We start from the raw sequence: 22675 nt of genomic DNA, 5'->3' as shown, positions 1-22675 counted from the left end.
GTCCTCCTCACTAATCCTCTGCTCCTCCCAATTAATCTACCCCCTTCTTCATTTATGAGGTCCTCAGTAGTCTAAAATGACAATCAAATCTACTAAAAAACAAAAAGGTTTAACTTGAAAGTCAATTTCTGGATTTAGAAACTTCAGTCTGTGAAATGTTAAACTCAGCTCAGTGTGGTTACAGCTGGAAAATATTTAATGTTTTTCATTCATAATGGAGACATCTCATTATTTGATACAAAGACAGACTTCAAGTTAAGGCATTAATAGGCTAACAGTTCTAAAAATGACAAGCTACCATCTTTAAAACACCAGTGACACAGCAGTGACAGTGGGTCAGTAATCAAGCTTTGCGCATTACACGAAAAAACAAAGTACACAAAAAAAACATGCACATATAAAGCAAACGGACATCGATGGCGAGAACAAACACCATAAAGGCGTTGATGCAGAAGGTGCATCTGCAGTCTGTCTTGTTCTCTCTGGAGGAACAGGATGGGATAAGGCCTTAATGGAGTAGATGGTGGTGGTTAATGGAGACAGAAAAAAAAAAAAAACCAGAAAGACACGTGGGTAGCTTCGTGACTATCTCCATTTAAAAAGGCACTATGAACTTCTTATGTAGGCCAGAAACGAGCTTTTTTCCTCTACTGACTACGAGGCTGTTGGATTCCATAACAGACACCATCTATTCTCCCATCCACCATGATTTACACAAACTCCCTCTTCAAGGTTGGTTACCTGCCAAACAGGCTGATTGAGCTGAAGCAGTTAGCACACATGGAGGGTACCAGCAGTTTAGCAGTGTTAATTTCCTGCTCTGCTTATTTCTACATAAAAAAAGAAGGGTTTGAAGCAGAGGGGAGGTAGCTTTAACAGTTTCAATGTGTTTGTGTGTACAAGGCAAAAGAAAAAGACTGCACAAACAAGGTTAGAAAGAAAGTTTTCACCATTCTTCCAAAATGTCTTAAGTTAGCTCCCTTTTCTGTTTGTTTCTCAGTTCATTCTCTTGGAAAGTTGTAAAATTAGCTTTAAATATTTGATGATGGACAGTCAAATAATGCACATTCTTCCAGCACTGACGGCGTCTGTAAATGACACATTTACATCAGTGGACAATCGACAATACATTCAATACAGTCTTTCACAGTCCAATAGCTAACAGGTGTTTTACCGGTCTACAGTTTTAAAGTGTATCCAGAAATGACGGACAAACCTCACAGCTAAAGATTTCATACACAGACAGTCACTGTATTTTTGCTCCGGGAGTACTAAGTCTTCCTCCTGCCCCTTCCTCTGCCACCTGCAGGTTGTAGATTTGCTGTGGAAGGCGAAAGTGTGTGGGACTGAAAATCGAGTTTCTGCTGCAGGATCCCTGTGAGGATGAACTCAGCGGTGACGACAGGGAGAGATGCAGACAGAGCCAGGCGACACAGAGGCCAGTCCTCCTCGCAGGATATCACTACAGTGTTAGGCTAAGAGCCAGAGAGGGAGACGGGGGTGACGGAAAATAGAAGAGGAATTAAAATGTAGGTAATAAACATAAGTAAAGACTTATTTCATGTAATGTTTGGCCAGAGAAGGGCTCTCAGCTTAACTGGTACCTTATTAGAAGAGGGCATCTTTGGTAGAAAGGTAGCTCCACTGGAGGAAATGATGTCCTTCATGTGAACTGGCTCTGGCTTAACCGATCTAGTAACATGGACCTCGTATCCCTGAGCAAAAGAAAGAAGGCACAGCATTTTGCTCTATTTTTATTTGGAATACATCCAATGGTCTATTTGCTTTTTGTCCCAGGACAGCTGGGATAGGCTCCAGCGCAACCCTGAATCCGATAAGCCCAAGAAAATAGATGGATGAGTGGATCTATTTTTATTTAATCTCTTCAAGAAATTTAGTAAAAGCCTCCTGGGATTGAAATTTGATATTATGTGTCTAATTTTAGCTGGTATTATGTTGTAACAAGGTATGCCTTTACAAGCTTTTATGAAATAGTGCAAGCTGAGAAATATAATACATGCAACACAATCAGTATATTTACAGCAAATATCAAATTACTTTCCCCTAAGCCACAGAATGATGATAAACAATCCACAGTCAGCTGTTTTGAAGATTTGAACACTGCTAACAATAAAAAGGCTCGGCTCAAAACAATGCTCGAAGGGAAGTATTAAACCAGATTTAGACTGAGGATGACTCAAACGTTTATGGGTTCCCATCACGAAAACATCATGCACCACCCCCGTGCCGTCTGCTAGTGGAAATACTGTTAATGGCACACTGTCAACCTCTCACTCTAAAGAAAAATGAGTGAGTACCTTTAAGAGAGGCTGGCTGCTGGCAATCCTTAGAGACTTGTGCAAGGAGAAATTAAACTTCTTCTCCTGCTCAGGATCCTCAACAATAAAAGAGGAGGGAGGCAGGAAGCTCCCAGCTTTGCCACTCTAAAACAGAAAAGAAGGGTGGCTATTATCATAATATACATCTGCAATAAATTAAGCAAGAACTTTCTGACTGCAGTTTTGCAAACGTACCTTTTCCAGCCAGTCTGTAGTGACGATTGGAATGCCTTTGGCCAGAGCACAAAGGAATTTGACAGTCCTGCGCACTTTGTCAGTCACAAGGCAGTTCATGTCTCCCACACCTTTAGCCATGCTGCCGCCTAAGCGCGCCAACACTTTCTCCCCTGCTTCATCCATCACCCCCGTGAACAGAACCTGTGAAAGCAAAAGCCTCAAGTCAACTTAATCTGCCATGCAGGCAAAATGGAGGTGTGAAATGAGGTATTTCTCTCAAAGAAAAGCACTGTCATGCATTTTACAGTCATGTCTCAGAGTCGATTGAAATTTCAGAACAAGCTGCAGGAGGTTAGCGGAACAATGATTTCGTGAGCTCAAAACACCTGCTCTCATCTGCACGAACAAACCAAAAATAACTTTAACCCTGCACAAATTGATTACGCAGCTCTAAGTGTGAATGCAACGCTTAGTGAAATACTTTTACTTTCAATGATTTGGATGAGTAGATACTGCTGTTATAATAGACCACTGTGCGCAGAGGTTAGATGGAGGAGGTTATGTTTTTAGTTTATTATAATTCATCCAAATATCCAAACGTTTTGAGCAGGAGCGGTGACTTCTGAAAGCTTCATCGATAATATGATGCTAACAAAACCACAACATGAATTTTACAATTCTATTAGGACACTGAGTAAGATGTTTATAAGACTAAAGACTGATGAATTGCCAAAAGATTTAAACACTATATTAAACTGTAATTGTAAACATACATATGCACTCATTTTAAATGTAGTGCCAGCAGCATGTTTCAGGAAAAATTGGCAAAAGACTGGAAGAGCATGTAATGCTAGCACCACGTGGTGGACTTTCCATAAATAATAAGGTTCACTGGCTACAGGTCACTAATATGACTGAGAGCATTGTGGAGAGGCCAAGACAGTTTACAATAGCATTTCTTAATATGATATCAAGTATATAAGTATACAAATATAGGATTTGCCACTGATTCAAATGTCTTAGGCTAGGTTTGATCAGCCTAGCTACCACCGTATGAGCTTCTCTTTCCTAAACACAAAATGCGTGTTTTGCTAACCAAACCACAGAGACCTTGTATGCCTGGCCTGCAATTCGTAGTTGACCACTTGCTGCTGGGGATGCAGAGGAGGAGCGGGGACTCTTTGCCACAGGAGAGAAATTTTCAGGAGCTTGCCGCTTCCGGGATGCGTTGCTGGTTGGAGTCTGGGGCTGTTATAGGGGAGAGGGTAGACAGGGAAAACAAAACAGGTTGAAGACAGCGAAGGGCAAAGTATGGAACATGCAAAGAAGATGGTACAACACAAAGAGTAAAGAAAGCAAACACCATAAAATGTAAGTGGAGGAAGTGACTGGATGACCACTAAACCACTTAATTCATTAGCAGTGATGCGGAGCAGGTTAGACTGCTCTAGAGAAAGTGGAGGAAACAGAGAGAGTAACTCATGTTGATGGTAGTACATCAATATTGAAAAGGCTGACTCAGAGAGGAAAATGCACCATGGCCTTGAGCCAAGGTAAAAGCCTTCCTTCACAACAGAACTTCTCGACACTAATTATTTACTACTCAGCTTTCCATTTCATCTGATTTACCCTTCAATGTTAATGCATTTTTGTTTCAATCAAAACCGCATCTTAATGGTTTCCATTTAGCCGCGTATGTTTAAAAGTGAAGCAATAGTTACCTCTGATGCCTCCAAATTTGCATCTTGATTTGTAGCGGTTAAAGATGTGCCACTTTCTTCCAGCTCCGCTTTCTTCTTTCTCGAGACCGCTGATTGTCGACCTCTGACTTTTTTCTCCACAGTCTCACCCTCCATCTTTTCTCTCTCCTCCTCCACCTCTGAGAGAGACTCTTTTGTTCTCTTCTTTGCCTGAGCGGTAGATGCTCTACCTCTTTTCTTCCCTTGTAAACTAACAGGAATCTCATCGTTTGTTTCGCCTTTTACTTCTTCCTTGTCTTTTTCTGCCATTTTTGAAGATCTTTCCTTTCCTTTGCTGCAGCTGAGATCTGCTCCAGTATTTGCCTCCAAGTCTCTCGTTGCTTTTCTTTTATCTTTAGCCTCATCATCATCATCACTGACCGCAGGAGCAACTGGTTTCGCCACAGTTTCACTCTTTACTGCTCTCTGACCTCTGCCCCTGACATTCCTTTTAGGTAGTGATTCCTCGCTGGTGCATGCTTCCTCTTGCTTCGACTGGTCTTCCTCATCTGTAGCTGCACTGGCTTGTTGTCGCCCTCTAGTGGTCGTAGCCGGCTGAGAGTCCTCTTTACCATTTTTATGGAGAGCCTCATTGGAGGAGGACTCTGCTTTCTTGCCCTTTCTGCCCCTGGCAGGGCTTGAATGCTGATCACTTTGACTCTGACCAACAGAAGGGAGAGAGTCTGGGTCATGTTCTGTTTTCCTCGCTCTTCCTCGCTGCCTGCCTCCTCTTCCTCTGTTATGAGAGCTCACGCTGCAGCTTGAAACCTCAGGGGTTAGTGAGTTAGATAAGTCAGGCTCGTGCTCTACGGCTCCTGCAGCCACAGTGGTCCTTCGATTGCTGCTTCTGGCGACGGGTGTCTGGGGTGTCTCACTGGTCTTCCTCGTCCCTCGCCCTCTCCCTCTGCCCTTGCTTTCCTGGGCGTGGACACTTGAAGCAGACCTCTCTGAGCTGACCGAGTTGGAGGAGTTTGAGCGTGATCTGGTTCTCCTTGCTGGGAAATCGTCATTGGTTGATACAGTTGAGTCTTGGTCTGGCTCTGCTGTGCTCTGTGAAGCAATAGTTCTTCTGGTCGTTCTTCGGCCTCTTGAAGGCGTTTTGGATTTGTCTTGTTCCTCTTTCTTTTCTTCCAGTTCTTTCAACTGTTTTTCTTGGGCTTCTTTTTCTTTCTTCACTTTCTCTCTCTCCTCCATTTCCTTTTCTTCTCTCTCGAGTCTTGCTTGCAGTTCTTGTTCCCTCTCAAGCCTCTCTTCTTCTTCCCTCTTTGCCATTTCTTTTTCTTGTTCCTTTCGTTCCCTTTCTAATCTCTCTTTTTCTTCTCTCTCCAACCTCTCCCTCTCTTCTCTTTCAATCCTTTCAGACTCTATTTTCTCTTGTTCTTCCTTCTCCTTGATTTCTCTCTCTGCTCTCGCTGCATTTTCAGCCTGCAATCTTTCTTGTTCTTCATTTACTCTTCTTTCTGTTTCTAACTTCTCTTCCTTGAGTTGCCTTTCTATCTCGTCCTTCTCTCTTTCATCAGTCGTCCTTTCTTTATCATTTTCTTCTCTTTCTTGTCCGAGATCTGCACCATCTTCCTCCTCTCTAGATTTCCCATCTTCTTGTTGATTTATCAGGCTCTTATTCACAGCCCGCTTGTTTCTTTCTCTTACAGGTACTTCATCCTCTTCCTCACCATCATGTTTCTGCTGCTTCGTTATCTTTTTCCCTCTAGCCTGTTTTACCATTTCCTTATTGTTGTCACCATCAGACAAAGATTTTCCACTTCTTCCTCTAGTCTGCCTCCTGGATGGTCCAGGACACTCCGCCTGATCTTCCTCTTCTCTCGGTTTTGCTCTTGTCACTCTTAAATTTCGAACACAAGCTCCATTGGTTCCAGCTTCAGATTCTTCTGAAGACGATAATCTGGTTTTTGTTGTCAAGGGTCGAGTTTCAACAGGCGTAATTATAGAATTATCGACTGGCTGTGTCTCCTCTTCAAGCTTCATCTGCTTTGCTTTTCTTTTCCGTGGACCTGGAATTGAGTCCTTAACATCATATTTACCTGTCACTACTGCCGGGGTTTCAACATCAGCACTAGCGAGGGGCTGCGTCTGCTCCTCTTCAAGCTGAAGTGGCTTTGCTTTTCTTTTCCGAGGACATGCAATCACATCCTCTTCATCACTTTGCTGGCCTTCATTTGTACTCAAGGGCTGAGTTTCCAGAGCAGAGCCTTCAGAACTAGCAAGGGGTTGCGTCTCTTCTTCAGGCTGCAGCTGCTTTGCTTTCCTTTTTCGTGGGCCTGGCATTGAGTCTTCATCATCATCGTCACATGCAGCGATGGGCTGGGTTTCAGCAGTGGAAAGCTCAGAGTCTGTGACAGGTTGCGTCTCCTCTTCTTCGAGATGAAGCTGCTTTGCTTTCCTTTTTCTCGGGCCTGGCATTGAGTCTTCATCATCATCGTCACATGTAGCCATGGGCTGGGTTTCAGAAAGCGACAACTCTGAACAAGTGAGATCTTGTGTCTGCGCTTCTTCAGGTGGCAGTGGCTTTGCTGTTCTGTTTCGCTGAGCTGGAAATGAGCCTTCATCATCACTTGCTTCATTGTCACTTGTACACATGGGCTGAGTTTCAGTTACAGACTGAGCGTCGCTGAAGCCCTTCTCCTGAGGCTGAGCTGCCTTTGCACCATCCTCCTTGAGGGATCTCGGCTGAATTTGTTGAACAGAGCAAACTGGATTTTCAGCTGCCAGATCCTCCTCTCCTGCAATAGGCAACATTGGTTGGGTTTCTGCTATGGCAAGAGTAGAAGAAGCAGTAAAGTCTGAAGGCTGAGTCTCACAAGTATCATCATCTGTATCATCCTCAGCGTGACTGTACGGCTCTGCAACATATGCCTGCGTTGCTTCTAAGGCCACATCTACTTGATATCGCTCAGGCTCTTCATCTTCTACATAGTCCTGTGTGGCCTCCAGGTTCGCGTCATTTTCTGCAGAGGATCTGTCTGCAGCTGACATGGCTGCATATGCTTGGGTATCTTCCAGGTTCACACCCCTTTCCACAGAAACAAAAGATTGGGTGTTCTCCATAGCTAAAGCTTGGTCTGGACACTGCAGGTGGCTGCTGTCAGACAGTCCCAGCTGGAAAGACTCTCCTTTGGTAGATTGGTCATTTTTATTATCACAAGAAGACTCAAGTACAAAAGCTTGGGTTGGTTCCTCACTGCTCTCACGGTCACGGCTCTGAATTGTAAAGGACTGCGTCTCAGCCACAGCAAAATCCTCCTCCTCCTGGATGTCTGAGCAGGGAGACAATACTACAGGTCTTACAGCAGGCACTGCCGCTCCTGTTGGCCAAGAGAAAAAAATTAATAGATAAATATTTTCCCAAGATATCGCTGATGTTTTTGAAACAGACTCATTTGACATTAATAAAAGTCATTTACTCACGCCTTAATGAACCTGAAGAGGGACTGACGAAGGCTTGAGTTTCCATGTCTTCCACTTCTTCATCTGAAATCCAAAGTAAAAGTCAATTTAAACTTGATGGTTTCTCATCGCAACACAACAAACACTTTACACAATTGGATCGAAGAAGTTAACACAGAATCTCAAGTCCACTCACTTAAAAACAGATTGATTTCTTCATTTCAAACGTCTCTCCTGCAGGCGCTGTGTCTTTATTTTTGAGCACCAGCAATACACTTCACATGTTTTGTATTATTTTATCTGATTATATTTCTTTTAGATTGTATTTTTTGTAATTACTGCATTAGAAGTCATTGTGATATCCTGTAAAGAGACCACTGTAACATCACAGGCTAGTTCTATCCTTAAAGTGCACAAATAGGCTTTATGTCTCACCTACAACTGTACCACTGATATATGTCATATATAATTAGTTGCTGAATCAACAAAGTATTTAGAAAGGTAATGCAATAAAACAGACTAGTAGATATTTGCAGTCTAAATGAATTCTGAAGATTGATTGATTACCTGACATCTGCACAGGAGTGGAGCAGTTCTGCAGAAGGGGAGCCAGCAACCCAGGTGTATTTTCCCCGTGCAGCCCGGGCACCTGGTCCTCACCTTCTCCAATATCTGACTTCTTATCTTCTGTATCGCCGTCGACTTTAACATCAGCTGGTTTAGCCTCATCCCCAGCAGGGGGCACGCTAGACTCATCCACATCTGTATCTGCATCAGAATCTGCCCGAGAAGCTTTCAAAGTTGGCCTCGGAGAAGCTGACATGGTTGTGACACCAACAGGTATAGCCAGAAGAGATGCATCTTCCACATCTGTGTCGCTGTCAGAGAGAATCTCCAAATCAGCGTCTGCACCTGCAGTGGGGCGTGAATCTGCAACAGCAGCAACCACTGAGGGTTTACTGGTGGCAGGGACAGGGAGAGCCTCGTCATCCGTGTCACTCTCTATCTGCAGGCTGTCAGGAGCCACAGGAGCAGATTTAAGAGCTGTAAGCTTTATATCTGATTTATTAGGTGTTTCATCTGTTTTATTTTTTGCTTCTTCCTCTTCGTCCTCATCTACATCAGTGTCACTGTGGAGGTGAAAATCTTCTGGCTGCACTGAAAAAGCAGAGTCTGCTGTGTGCGCACTCTGACATACTGTTGGTCCTGCTTTTGTGGCAGCGTCTGACACGACCGCATCATCGTCCACATCAGTGTCACTGTCCATGGTGACGCCTTCAGGCGGAAGAACTGAAACAGCATGAGGAGTTTTGGCGTTCTCATCAGAGGAAGGCAGAGCTTTGGGAGCTTTACCTGAAGCATCCTCATCCTCATCGATATCTGTGTCACTGTCCATGTGAAACTGGGCCGTCTTTGGAGGTTGATCAACTTGTTGGTTTGTAGTCAAGGTCACAGGCCCCGCTGATGCCACTTCTTCGTCCTCTCCCTCCACATCAGTGTCACTGTCCATGTTAAATGCAGGGATTGCATCTGTAGAGACTGCTGGTGTTGACAATTCATCGTCTTCTGTAAGACTGGCATTGCTTTCCTTTTCCACTGGCATGTGACAACCCCCTTTCAGAGACTTTGTCCCCACTTGCACTGCTCTTTCTTCCTCCTCTTCACTGTCCTCCACAAATGCAACTACTTTTTTTTTCTCCAACTGCTGTCGCCCCACATCTACATCTGTCTCCTGTGTGGTGTAGCTGTCATGTCTGTTTGGTTTATTTTTAGAGGAGGAAGAGACTGTGATGGGGCTTTCATTGTCACTGTAGAACAGGGAAAAAACAAATTAACAGGTCTTACAATGAACAAGTCAAAGATATATATTAATGGGGTATGGCTAAGCCAGTAGTATAATCACAGTTACAAAAAGAATACCAATAAATAGCTTATTTTTATAGGTATACCTTTCAGGGACAACTTTGTTTGGGGGACTCAAGAATGACGAGCTGATGGGGCTGGATTTATGGGAGTCAGAATCAGACACTACAAAGAGAATAAAAGTGATCTTGTAAACACCAGGTCCAAAAAGCATAGCTTCAATAGTTATAAATACCTTTAAATTTAAACCTTTCCTTTCAAGGCGTGACTTGGAGACTGTCATCCACGCTTTTATAACCTCACGCTTGGATCATTGTAACTCCCTTTTAATTGGGGTTGGACTGGGCACTCTGACACGCCTGCAATTAGTACAGAATGCTGCGGCACGGTTTTTATCTGGTAAAAGGAAATTTGAGCACATTACTCCAGTTCTGGCCTCCCTGCACTGGCTTCCAATTGAATTTAGGATTCATTTTAAAGTTCTTTTATTGGTTTTTAAATCTTTAAATGGTCTGGCACCTGCATATATGTCTGATTTGCTGAAGCCCTATGTCCCCACTCGTTCGCTCCGGTCAGCTGAGCAGCTGTTGCTCTCAGTCCCCAAATCACGGCTGAAACTGAGAGGCGACCGAGCGTTCTCTATTGTGGCTCCTAAGCTTTGGAATAACCTTCCTCTTCACATTAGGCAATCGACATCAGTGCTGGTTTTTAAATCCAGATTGAAAACGCATTTTTATTCACTGGCTTTTGACTCAGTGGTTGACTGACTTGTATTTACTTATATTTTATTGTTTTTGCTATGTTTATTATGTTTATTATTTTTATCGTATTTATTATTCTTATGGTATCTATTATGTTTCTATTGTTCAGCACTTTGGTCAGCCTTGTGTGTTTTTAAAGTGCTATATAAATAAACGATGATGATGATGATGATGATGATGATAAATATTTACATAATGTACAAACCTAGAGTCTTTCGTCTTCTTTCTCCTCTTACTCCTGTTTCGCTGTCTGAGTCTGAGTCAGATTCTGGGACCAAGGTCCCCTGTGGCTGATGGGGAGTTTGCTCAAAGGTCAGGCAGCTGGCTCTGACAGGAGTCTCTGCCCCTCCATTGACACATTTCTTGCTGTCTATGCTTGTGTCATCTCCCTTTTCTCCCGAGGCATCTGGCAACTTGGTCTTTACCCCTGAATTTTGTCTCAGAGGAGAGCTTGCGTCCCCCTGAGAAGAGTCTACGCCACAGCTGACAAACTGACACGGGATGTCCGCCACCACCAAACTGTCACCTTCACTGAGGGCATAGCGTACATTAGGAGTCAGCTTTAAGCGGCCCTTGCGGGTCCCATTCATGCTCCCTAAGTCCCAAACCAAAGCTTCCATGTCCACTTCACTGCGACAGGCATGTCTCCGGTACACACAAAGGCAGATAGTAGCATGCTGTTTGGACACTGAGGACGCCAGCAAGGGGACAGTGCAGGAGTTGGGGTCACGGCCAAGCACATTATCACCCAAAAAGAGGGGAAACTCTGTGTGAAAGAGAGCATCATCATTAACGATATACTTAGATATATAGTCAGAAAGGTGAAGCCATTTCTCTGGTTCAGATCTATTTATTTATGCTTTCATTTCATTTCAGCGTCTTTATTCGAGTGTCAGTATGTCACTGCAGCTGGTTTAAAATGCTGCGGCTCAGCTTTTTACTGGCAAATACTATTGAAACTGCATACTCCAAAACTGGCTTCCCTATTTGTTGCCTATTTGTGTAGTTTATTTTACTTTATTTGTTTATAAAACATCAATTTAATTGAGAGAGACAGAACATTAACCAAAATCCTGGGAAAAAAAACATTACAAGTTTTGATTTGGATGTCATTGAGTGAAGTAAGTATTTGATTCTCCTAAATCCAACCAGAATTCTTGCACCTGCAGATTGGCTGTGTACAACATTACAATAAATCAGAAGAATCAATTTTTTACACTCCAATCGCTCCACCAACATGGGCAGGACAAAAGAGCTGTCAAAGGATGTCCTGGACAAGATTTTAGACCTGCAAGACGCTGGAATGGGCTGCAAGACCATCAGCAAAAAGCTTGGTGAGAAAGTGACAACTGCTGGGCCAAAACTACATGGGAGGAGGTTGTTAATGATCTGAAAGCAGGCAAGAACACCACTGATAACATACTACACTGTAATGGATTGAAATCTTGCCTTCCCTGTTCAAGATTGCACATGTACAGGCTCGTCTTAAGTTTGCCAGTGAACGGCTACATGATTCAGAGAAGGTGTGGGATAAAGTGCTGTGGTCAGATAAAACCAAAATTCAGCTCTTTGGCAGTGAAATTCGGAAGTGAAATGCAGAGTACGACCCAAAGAACACCATCTCCACAGTCAAGCATGGAGGTGGAAAAATTATGCTTTGGGGCTGTTTCAATGCTGAGGGTACCGGACAACTTCACCGAATTAATGGGTCAATGCACTGGACCATGTTGATCCTTAGCCAACAAGAGTTTCATCACTAACTATTAAGGGGGATCAAATATTATGTAATGTATTTATATTCTGTCCCTCTTTATTAAAATGAAACTAGCATACTAATTAGAGACTGTTCATTTCTTTGTAACTGAGCAAACTTGCAAATTCACCAAAGGATCAAATGTTTCCCCCTCTGTATGCAAGATTTACAAATTTCCCACGTGTGGGACTTATAAAGGCTATCTTATCTTAAGTAGTACCAGACTGTGCAGATCACGTGTAAAAACAACATCAGTTAGCCACTCACCTGCCTCAGGTATGTGTTTATTTTTCAAGATGCACAGTTTAGCCAACGGTCGTCCCCTTTTATTTTCAATCTCGTCTTCATTATCTTCCTCATCTGACTCCAAGATTGAGTCACTGATCAGCTGAGTAGCATCCATTCCTGGCAAAGCGCAAGACAGGAAGAGTGCTGCACATAAACACGGGTAACATAATACATAAACTGTAATGTTAACGTATAATTAAGGTAACATTAGTTTTAACAGGGCTTTAAAACAAAGATCGAATAGCCTAATTAGAAACCTGTGCAGCTAACGTTAGCCTGAATGGCTAATTGACTCCCACCCACCATAGCGTTAAGTTAAAGTTCATCGTTACTTATTGACTAGCTAACAGTACCTGTGCCGTTGTATTCCTGCAAACACCCAATGTGTAGTGATCTAAACAGCGTTAAACAACGCGGAGGCAACTTTTATCAAATGTGTATGGACAAGTCTCCTCTAAAATCGCATCCCTGTAATACCACTTCCGGTCAATATGAAGACAAAATCTGCTAACCGCTAGTTTGTGTGATTCAACCATCGATATCACAGATTTTATGTGTCTGCAACCCAGCTGTCAAATCGATTATTAGTAGCAACGAGGCATATGTAATTGACCATTTTCTGCTCCTACTTTCAGGAGAATTATATTCCCAACTTTCGCGTTTAATTACTTTGAAATCTATGAAGGAAGTAAAGTGATTTGTATGGGTGACTTGACTGTAAACTGTTTAACTGACGTCCGGTGTTAGCCTGCAGTGACGGTGCATTAAGTTTAAACCTAAGAAAAAGATCGTACTCGGACACCCACCTTCGCACGCCGTTCCTTGTCCCGTATAGATAAACAAAAATGTTCATGAGCGTCCTGGAAGTGATTAACCACGCCCACAATAGGCGTTTAACCGAAAACGATTGGCCATTATAAGTATCACTCAAGCTATAGTATGTTGTCATTGGACACTAACTTCTCACTCATTCTTAATATGTCTGTGATTGGCCCACATGTCCTCTGGACTTCAGCGATCATACATTAATTTTGGCGCCTTGCACCATTTTAACCACGCAGACTGGGTGATACCATTATGGGCTGATATGGGTTTAGCCCATACCAATATGGGCTAAACCAAGGGTGTCAAACATAACGCCGTGGTGCCGCACAGGGACCAGTTTGCTTTACTGGATGTTTTTACAAAGATTTAAAATGATATGAACTCGTTAATTACTCAGTGTTTAAAATAAAATAATATCCAGATTGTGTTAGTGATGCAATGCCAGTATTACTATTTAAAAGTAAATGTTTTTACATTAAAAAAACGGAGTGATAAATATTGTTTATTTAGCAAAACTCTACGGGTAAAGGTTTTCTGCCTTTATGAACTGGAATATGTGTATGTAATGACAGCCGATCCACTGAATGCAAAAAACTAAGGGCGTTTATGCTGGATGATGTGCACTGTAGTGGTGGGGTATAATATTGATAGCAATAAACTGCATTCCTTCCCGTGTTGTGGATTTATTATATATTACTTACAGAAAAACAAATTATAAATGGACTCAGTGGAAGGATGGCTGATGCCATTCTTATGGAAGGGAAACAGGGAAAAAAAGGTGATGTAATCAGTGACCAGTCTTACTGAGTGGTGTATCCAAATTTGAATTTTTTTTAAGAAGGAAGTCAAGAGAGAGAGCTACAACAGTGAGTGTCTAAAGCCATCTTTAAAAGACTGGAGGCTCTGCCCTGGTTTGAGGCTGCATTTTAGCCAGTGGTGCCAATGCAGTAAAAACATACCTGGACAGAAAAACACACAATGTCGGTGTGGGATCATCTTCACAGAGAATGGAATAAAAGGTAGCCAAAATCCAAAGGCGAGCTTTCCTAAGACAGTTCAGGTTAGAACTGTAAAAACATTTGTTTTTCCATAATTACCCTATTTCCTTGTGTGTTGTCATGTTCCAATAAATCACTGTACCCATTTCACATTTCCCTAGCATGATATAAAGAAATGGGTGTGGCTCAAGACATTTACACATTATTGTACACCTCAATGCAATGAAGAAATCCTTAATTCCTGCTTTCTGTGTTTTAAATGCTATGTTTTTCCTTCAGTTACATCAATATCTTGATGTATTGTAGCGAACTGTCCTCTATTGTAAGATATTGTAATTTCCACCCCTGATGTGGAGTTTACCTGTCAAACTGTTTTTAATTGTATTTCCAGGGAAAAAAATAAGTCCTCTTGTCAAAACTTTTACTGTAAATCCCCAAAATGAAATAGCTCTTATGAGTTCCCTACAAAATGTAAACATCTCAAATAACATTGTTCACATGTATATAATTAGTAGCTTACTCAACCAGCAAATGCCCTCCTACTTTCTCTGGTGTTATGTTAATGTCATCTAAAAACTGCCAGGGTGCAATCTCTTCAACGCCGGGATAGTTGTGGGAATGTGGGTTGGCGCAGAATGTTGCAAATGGATGTGGGCCCTTAGCCATCATAATGCTTATGGAGCAGAAATAAACCCTTTCATTACATCACATTAGATATTCCAGTAACTCGCAGCTCTATCTAGCCTACTATATACTGCACCGAGAGGGCCTGGATCTTACTTTCCAACTGGCTAAACTGATGAGAATCCTGTATGTGCGAAGATGAATGAGAGGCAAATGAGTTCTCAGTCAACAACTTTATTTGCACTTTATGACAAGGGTAAACTAACAGACACTAAAGTTTTATTCTAGCAGTGATCTTGACACTATGTTGGTTTCTTGGTTACTTGTGGTTGTTCCGTTTTGATTATTTTCTGTTTTGGCGATGATTTCTTGACCTTCACATCTTGACCTTTAAGCATCCTCTTCAGCTTCCTCCTCAAATTCACCCTCTTCCTCTGCAGTGGCATCCTGGTACTGCTGGTACTCGGACACCAGGTCATTCATGTTGCTCTCCGCTTCAGTGAACTCCATCTCATCCATACCTTCACCTGTGTACCAGTGCAAGAAGGCCTTACGGCGGAACATGGCTGTGAACTGCTCGGAGATGCGCTTGAACAGCTCCTGGATAGCAGTGCTGTTGCCGATGAAAGTGACGGCCATCTTGAGGCCGCGGGGTGGAATATCGCAGACTGCGGTCTTGACATTGTTGGGGATCCATTCAACGAAGTAGCTGCTGTTCTTGTTCTGCACATTGAGCATCTGCTCATCAACCTCCTTCATGGACATGCGGCCACGGAACACAGCGGCAACTGTCAGGTAGCGGCCGTGGCGTGGGTCGCACGCGGCCATCATATTCTTGGCATCAAAGACCTGCTGGGTGAGCTCGGGAACTGTGAGGGCGCGGTACTGCTGGCTGCCCCTGCTGGTCAGAGGAGCGAAGCCAGGCATGAAGAAGTGCAAACGAGGGAAAGGCACCATGTTGACGGCCAGTTTGCGGAGATCGGCATTGAGCTGGCCAGGGAAGCGCAGGCAGGTGGTGACCCCGCTCATAGTGGCAGACACCAGGTGGTTAAGGTCTCCGTAGGTGGGTGTGGTTAGTTTCAGGGTGCGGAAGCAAATGTCATACAGAGCCTCGTTATCAATGCAGTAGGTTTCATCTGTGTTCTCTACAAGCTGGTGGACCGACAGGGTGGCGTTGTAAGGCTCGACCACAGTGTCTGACACCTGAGAACACAGAACTTCTATTCAGTTTCAAGATCTTAGGAGAAACCTCGGGCCAAAGAAACTATAATTAAAACCAAAAATTTATCATGTGCTATCACAAGGAGATGTTACCTTGGGGGAAGGCACCACACTGAAGGTGTTCATGATACGGTCTGGGTACTCTTCACGGATCTTGCTGATGAGCAGGGTTCCCATACCAGATCCAGTTCCACCACCAAGAGAGTGGGTGAGCTGGAAGCCCTGCAGGCAGTCACAGCTCTCTGATTCTTTGCGGACCACATCCAGGACTGAGTCCACTAGCTCAGCTCCCTCTGTGTAGTGACCCTTGGCCCAGTTGTTTCCAGCACCACTCTGACCTGAAGGAAAAGGAGTGGCATTCAAGTGAGTAACATTTTTCCTTAAATCAAAAAGGAGCATGAGATATGTCTTTAAGGCACCCACCGAACACGAAATTGTCAGGTCTGAAGATCTGACCAAAGGGTCCAGACCTCACAGAGTCCATGGTGCCAGGCTCCAAGTCCACCAGAATGGCTCGAGGCACGTATTTACCTCCTCCACGAGAAAGAGGACAAGAGGAGAGCAAGACAGAGAGAGAAGTAGAAAGAAAAGGGGGCAAAAAAAATACCAGCTCAATAATGCAATAAGGAATGACCTTTGGATATAGGTGAAAAGGTGTAGTAATAGTACAGTAGAGATGAGAATGCAAGAAGAGATGTAGTGTCATACTTTGGAATTAAATTGTCAAGTTAAAAATGAACCCATATATAATATACCCTCACTTATTAAAATGAGCTGTTAGGAAGACAGCTAACCTGTGGCCTCGTTATAGTAAACACTGATCCTGTCCAGCTGGAGGTCACTGTCTCCATGGTAAGTCCCCGTGGGATCGATGCCATGCTCATCGCTGATCACTTCCCAGAACTACAGACACAAAATGGAAGGTATCACATGACACTTACTTGCAATGAAAGTACACATCTACCCATTAGATTTGCGGTTTATGGGATTGGGGGGTGGGGGGTGAAAATGAGGAAAACAGCAGTGGGTTTGCATTTTTGTTTTCTGATGGAAATGACAGGATTTTTCCATTTTTCAGCAAGCCATATCTGAACCCATTCCCAACAACGCTGCTTTTGACATTTCCGTCAGTGTCGAGTGATGACTTAGCAGAATGCGGTTCTTTCATATGTAAAATGCAAAGGAGGGAGGAACAAAGGCGCTACAGATCCGTCTGCGGGCCAACCTGCAAATAAAATCCATTTGCAACCAGTCAGACGACACTGAAGATACTGACTGCCTTCAGATCTGAATTCATGTCTTGTTCACTCTTTAAAGACTACATTCAGATCTTTTAGAGTGTTTATGTATTAAATCTTGGCAGTGCGTATTACTCTACTATATTTTCTGATATCGTCCAACTCAGACATTTCTTTGTAACACAGCCAGTGATTTCCTGCTAACAGCGCAATACGAGGATTTGGAATAATCTGGATAAGCTGGCTGTATAGCAGAGCACTGCTTAAGAGATTGGGAGTCAGCTGTGGACCAAGTATCATGACATCTAAATAAGGCCATGTAAAGCAAAAATGATTAAGTGACCCTAATATGGGGAAGATAAGATCAACACAGCAGAACAAAGAAGCACAAAATCAAAAACAAGAATAAAGAAAAATAATGCTAGGACAGCTACAGTGACACGAGAGTAGATAAAGACTGAAAATAACCACAGTGAAAGAATGAGGACAATAAGCAGAAAAGCAATGCCACACCCTGACCTAATTCACCACAGTGTAGCCCTTCAGCAGTTCTGTCAATCATACCCATTGGACATCTGAGTCAATGAGTCCTTGGGGGGTGGAATCCAGAATATCCTCACTTCCAGGCTACCAGCAGCTATCTTTACATCATATATCATTAACACAAAGGAAATAATGGAGCAGCGGGCTTAAATAAGGAGGCGCGTATAAATTGAATGTAGTAACTTAATTAAATTTTTTTTTACTGCAATTGATTTTGGTGCAACTGCAATAAATACTAAATAGAATTACATATAATGGGCACAATTTGTATTTATTTCCTAAAATTAGTCTACCAAGACATTGCCAGCAACTGCACATTAAGTCAATTGAGAACCCAGTGACTTCACCCACTGTGCATCAGCTGTTTCCTCCATTCCTCCCCCACCCTTCTCCTAATTTGGTTAGGGGAGGAAAGACATTGATTGCAGGCCCTGTTTTACAGAACATCTGTCAGCAGCGCATCATGGCAGTAATGATGCATCCTGCAAAATATGGACCATTGTTAGTGTAGACTTTAAACTACAGTACATCCAAATAGCAGGGCGAGATTACTGTTCTACTTAAACATATGCTGTCTGTGGCAAATGATCAGCTGTAGAACAAAAGGAGATAGTAAAACAGGGATAATAATGGGCCACTCATTATCTGACCTATTGTAGCTGACTGCAATTGTTACCATAAAAATGGGTGGGTGATGAACTGAGCCTATGCAGACTTTGACTCCCTCCCCCTTTTTTGTTGGAATATAGAATTAAAATGCAGCAAAAACGTATAAAATTTGATAAAAAAAAAGCAGTTACGTGAATCTTGATTATAAGTATTTAGATCGCGTCTTTGTTAATATGCAGCTTTTAAATAAATAAATAAATAAATAAATAAAGGGAGAATTTTTTTCTTCACCAATTATCCATGCCACACCCTTCCACAGCTCTTCTGCTTTCCAAGCACCCCAAACTGCAGTCTTCCTTTAAAGCTTGCCAAATCAATAATCTAATCAATATGAACTATTGATCCATCAGTCTTTAGCGGGGGGATAACTAGGCCTCTCAAGCCCAGCTCCCCACTCATTGTCTGGAATACCAGTCATATCTGGCTGTGCAAGACAAAGAAACCCGAGTGCGGGGAGATCTGACAAGTAAAGAATAGACTGATTTTTTTTCCCTCTCTCCCTTTTTCTGTCTCTTTTCCCGAGACAGTGTCTTGAGGTCAGCTGAATCTGAAGTGCCGGGGACGCAGACACGCCCGGCGTTGTGTGAACAAAAACCAGTCGAGACACAAGAGCGCCCCGTTATACCGTTACTTCAATACGAGCGGCTGCGCTCTGCTGCTCCACACCCACCCACCAGTTACCGCAGTGCACAAGATTTAGTCAAAAAAAAGCACACACAAAAGTGATCACTTGACATTTACAGTTATATTTATATGCTAAAAGATATATGGTGCATAAAAAGAAAAGGGTATCCTTTGTCTTCACTGAGAATTCTTTTCCAGACTAGCCGAATGATTAAACTATGTCCTGATTATTAAACGTGAATTGTGACAGAAAAACACAGAATTTATTTTATTTCTTTTAAGAACATAAATTCTTTGTATTTTATTTTCTTACCTTGGCACCAATCTGGTTACCGCACTGGCCGGCCTGGATGTGCACGATTTCCCTCATTATGGATGCGAAAGTTTTACAATGGGTAGCAAAAAAAAGGCAGTTGTTTCTTGAGCACGAGGAGCCTACCGCAGACTGGTGTGAATGTGCAGGACAATGGATTTATATCGCTGGAGCGTTTCCAGAGCTAGGCTAGGGTTGGGCGTGGCCAGACACCGCTACCGCAGACGGGGATTGGCTGAGAGGAGTAGCACGGAGGAGGAGGAGGAGGAGCCTCGCAGCTGCAGATCTGGGAGTGGAAATTAGATATATGGATTGACCAGAATGTTACCAGCTGGTGTCTGGAAAAAAATGGCAGAAAGATACATTACAGTTGTTTTAGCTACCAGAGGATGACGACAACCTATTACTGTATCTGCTTCTGCAGAGGAAACAGATGAAATGGGGACAAGATGGGGTCAGACGGTTCATCAGGACTAGCTGCTGAAACAACAGCATGTTGATGCCTTTCTCTAGCTTCATGTTCAAACGAGCTGCAATACCTTACATATAGTTTACATATGTGTGCATTGCTGTACTTATTAGCCACCACAAGACAACGTGAAAAGGGTAGGAATTATTGTGTAGGAAGGGTGTGCCAGGCCTCTGATCCAAGCTCTCAGCAGATGATGTCAGGAAAACAGGAGCAAATCTATGTATATTTTGCATTGGACTGCAGAAAATAAACTGCTTCTAAAGAATGCTAATGTGTATAGGCTATGAAATAGTCTTGACAGATCTTTAGAAAATGGCACACTTTATTGATATTTTTCCTCCACTGCATTGGTTCTATTCTCTATTTTCTTCCTTGTTCAAGACAGAAAGAACACTTTCAGCACATTTGGGTAAATGACTAAGCATAATTGTTACTAGCTGTGAATGCATCTGCAATCAAATTTAGCTTCACTTTAGATTAATAGTTACTTAGCCCTACAATGAATCTGTAAAAATGCTATGTACCATTTTAAAATGAAAATATATGTTTTTACAGTGTAGGGTGTATCCTGCCTTCACCCTGCAGCTGAGATATTCTACGGCCCCCTGCATCCCTGACTTGCACAAGCAATTAAGAAAATAGACGTGTGATGGTCGTACCAGCAACCACACACTTGAAATAATTTGATAATATTTGTTCAGACTCCATGTGGAGATACTCCTGAGGTGGGAGTGTAAAACCTTAAATCTTACAATCTAACATTTAAGTTAATTAAGCAGTCGTTAAAGTTGTAATACCAAAAGTGAGTTCGATTCATTTGTTTAATCTATTTTTATTACACATTATGACACTACTGACACCACTGATTGCACTGAACACTGTACCAGCAACCACATATACATAAAATTGTATTATTATTTTTTCTCTATTTTTTGAGTTACCTGCAGGCTGCCTTCATCCTTCTTTGTTTGAGTAAAAGAGGAGGCTGAGGGTGGAGCTGGATTAAATACAGAGACTAATCAAAGGGAGTGAACTGCCTGGTGTGACCGTGTTGTTTCTTTATATTAAATGTAGTTATTGTGGCGTCTGCCTTTGAATTTAAAATGGCTCACTCCACTAGTATATAAGTCAAACTTTCTCAGTTGTTAAGCAGTAGCTTTGAGTAGAGGTCTGTTTCATGGACGTACCTCTTTCTCAGAGTAACTTATTTTCTTTATTTTGTGTTTTTGAGATTATTTTTGTCTTTTCGGGGTATATTAAAACACATATTTTGAAAATTATACCTGTGCCTGTACATCCCTTGACTGCTTGGACACTTACAGGAAAGATATTTCTTGACGATATTATGGGAAAAGTGGCACGCACAAGAGCCTGAAAAATGTGCTGTTGTTTTTTTAAATTATTTAATATCTGTATCACAAAGTGATCAAACAAGTATTTAGGTCTCTTACTTGGCTAAAAGTAATAATTCTGCTTACATAATAATATAAAACAATGACTAAAAGTACTCATGCACAATGCCCCCTTTCAGAATCATATACACTTTCTAATCGGATCATTCATCATTACTGATTTATTAATATGTATATCACCATTATATTGTCACCAGGCCGGGTAGCTGGTCCATAAAAATATGCCCCGATGATGAAAATATATATTTTAAAAGCTGCAAACTAATAAGTAACTAAAACTTTAACACAAATGTATGCAGTATAGTAGCGTTTTATAATACAGCCTGTGACTAAGAGCAAAATTCTGCTGTAATTACATACAATTTTAATATGTTTAATATGTATTTTATTTGAATTTACAATGTAAATATTTTTACCTACCAATACTTAAGGGTCAGCACACTAGAATAAGGGGGTAACAAATCAGGTTTTTACAGGAAACAAAAACAAAACAATAAATGTACATTCTGCATATGTAATTTTAAGTAGCGAGCAATTTGACTGTAATGTTTCACAAAAATATTGATATTTCCTGATCTCACATTGTAAATAAGTTTTTGGGGTGTGAGCTGCAATATGGAGTAGTTTAACTTTGCCATTTTACATCTTAACATCTTATTGTTTTACCTCTTTATTTAATATCCATTATGTACCCATCGGCGTAACTTTGTGCTGAACATTGGGGGGGGGGGGTGTCAAGATCTCTGTCTAAATAAATAAATAAATCTGAGTAAATTCCCAGATGATTAAACATGCAACTATTTTGCTGGTAATAACTGAAATGAGTAAAGCAAATCAAAAGCCTACTTATGCAAGATAATTCATAATTTTATTGGGGGTTATATTGGTTGGGTCATAACCCCCCTAACCCCTCTGGAAATTACGCCCATGTATGTACCTGACACATGTTCTATTATTCAATTGCCCTTTTACTTTAGCAATAATAATCTGATAAGGACTAAAAAAAATAAATACCATCAAAATTTGCAGGCTTATGTGAGATTATAATGATGGAGCCACCCCATAATATGGCCTGCGCCCTGAAAAAGTACAGTGTACATAGAATATAAGATGGGGAAATATTTTTTGTGCTTCCACAAAATTACCAAGAAAGTAGTACTTAAAATTGTGTATGTGGTAGTCATTATTAATTACAGTATAATCTGTGTTTCATTTTCTGTGAAATACCCAGAATTTAGGCACTACTTAAAATTACTTACAGACTACTTACATTTACCAACACATTACTTTAATTTACTTAGAGACTACTTATATTTACTTACAGTGTAATTATTTTTTTGTTTGCTCTAAAAACCTGACTTGTTAAGCCCTTCTTCTAGTGTACCTACCTTTAAGGATTTGCAGGTAAATA

At 41.8% G+C, this 22675-nt stretch overlaps 2 protein-coding genes across 6 annotated transcripts; both read right to left on the bottom strand.

Annotated features, from left to right (window-relative positions):
- Positions 1-156: 156 nt before the first annotated feature.
- mdc1 (mediator of DNA damage checkpoint 1) lies at positions 157-13206 on the bottom strand. 4 transcript variants are annotated; one of them, XM_031744157.2, is made up of 12 exons: positions 13132-13206; positions 12305-12442; positions 10490-11050; positions 9610-9688; positions 8228-9468; positions 7682-7744; positions 4238-7578; positions 3627-3764; positions 2535-2717; positions 2319-2444; positions 1605-1715; positions 157-1475 (listed from the first exon to the last, which is right to left on the bottom strand). In XM_031744157.2, exons 2-12 carry the CDS (start codon positions 12438-12440, stop codon positions 1272-1274), a joined length of 6183 nt encoding a protein of 2060 aa, XP_031600017.1. In that variant the 5' UTR covers positions 12441-12442; positions 13132-13206; the 3' UTR covers positions 157-1271. The 4 variants fall into 4 exon arrangements, with proteins under 4 accessions (XP_031600017.1, XP_031600016.1, XP_039475141.1 ...); XM_031744156.2 differs by lacking the exon at positions 13132-13206 and adding an exon at positions 12679-12791; XM_039619207.1 differs by lacking the exon at positions 13132-13206 and adding an exon at positions 12679-12781 and having other exon boundaries at positions 12305-12469.
- Positions 13207-14990: 1784 nt separating this feature from the next.
- On the bottom strand, positions 14991-19537 carry tubb5 (tubulin, beta 5). 2 transcript variants are annotated; one of them, XM_031744229.2, is made up of 5 exons: positions 19381-19537; positions 16788-16896; positions 16417-16527; positions 16087-16331; positions 14991-15975 (listed from the first exon to the last, which is right to left on the bottom strand). In XM_031744229.2, the coding sequence occupies exons 1-5, from the start codon at positions 19435-19437 to the stop codon at positions 15163-15165; spliced, it is 1335 nt and encodes a 444-aa protein (XP_031600089.2). In that variant the 5' UTR covers positions 19438-19537; the 3' UTR covers positions 14991-15162. The 2 variants fall into 2 exon arrangements, with proteins under 2 accessions (XP_031600089.2, XP_031600090.2); XM_031744230.2 differs by having other exon boundaries at positions 16417-16524.
- Positions 19538-22675: the final 3138 nt, after the last annotated feature.

This window comes from Oreochromis aureus, linkage group 11 (genome assembly GCF_013358895.1).
Source record: "Oreochromis aureus strain Israel breed Guangdong linkage group 11, ZZ_aureus, whole genome shotgun sequence".
Taxonomy (NCBI): Eukaryota; Metazoa; Chordata; class Actinopteri; order Cichliformes; family Cichlidae; genus Oreochromis; species Oreochromis aureus.
This window is presented reverse-complemented; position numbering and strand designations above follow the sequence as displayed.

Excerpts from the sequence above, each read along its gene's own strand:
- mdc1 (XM_031744157.2), bottom strand. The coding sequence starts at position 12,440 with ATGGATGCTACTCAGCTGATCAGTGACTCAATCTTGGAGTCAGATGAG. Across the intron at positions 9,689-10,489 it reads AAGAAGACGAAAGACTCTAG|TGTCTGATTCTGACTCCCAT; the intron begins GTTTGTACATTA and ends TTCTCTTTGTAG. Across the intron at positions 7,745-8,227 it reads CACTCCTGTGCAGATGTCAG|ATGAAGAAGTGGAAGACATG; the intron begins GTAATCAATCAA and ends TTTGGATTTCAG.
- tubb5 (XM_031744229.2), bottom strand. The coding sequence starts at position 19,437 with ATGAGGGAAATCGTGCACATCCAGGCCGGCCAGTGCGGTAACCAGATT. Across the intron at positions 16,897-19,380 it reads GTAACCAGATTGGTGCCAAG|TTCTGGGAAGTGATCAGCGA; the intron begins GTAAGAAAATAA and ends TTGTGTCTGTAG. Across the intron at positions 15,976-16,086 it reads GTGTGGTGCCTTCCCCCAAG|GTGTCAGACACTGTGGTCGA; the intron begins GTAACATCTCCT and ends CTGTGTTCTCAG.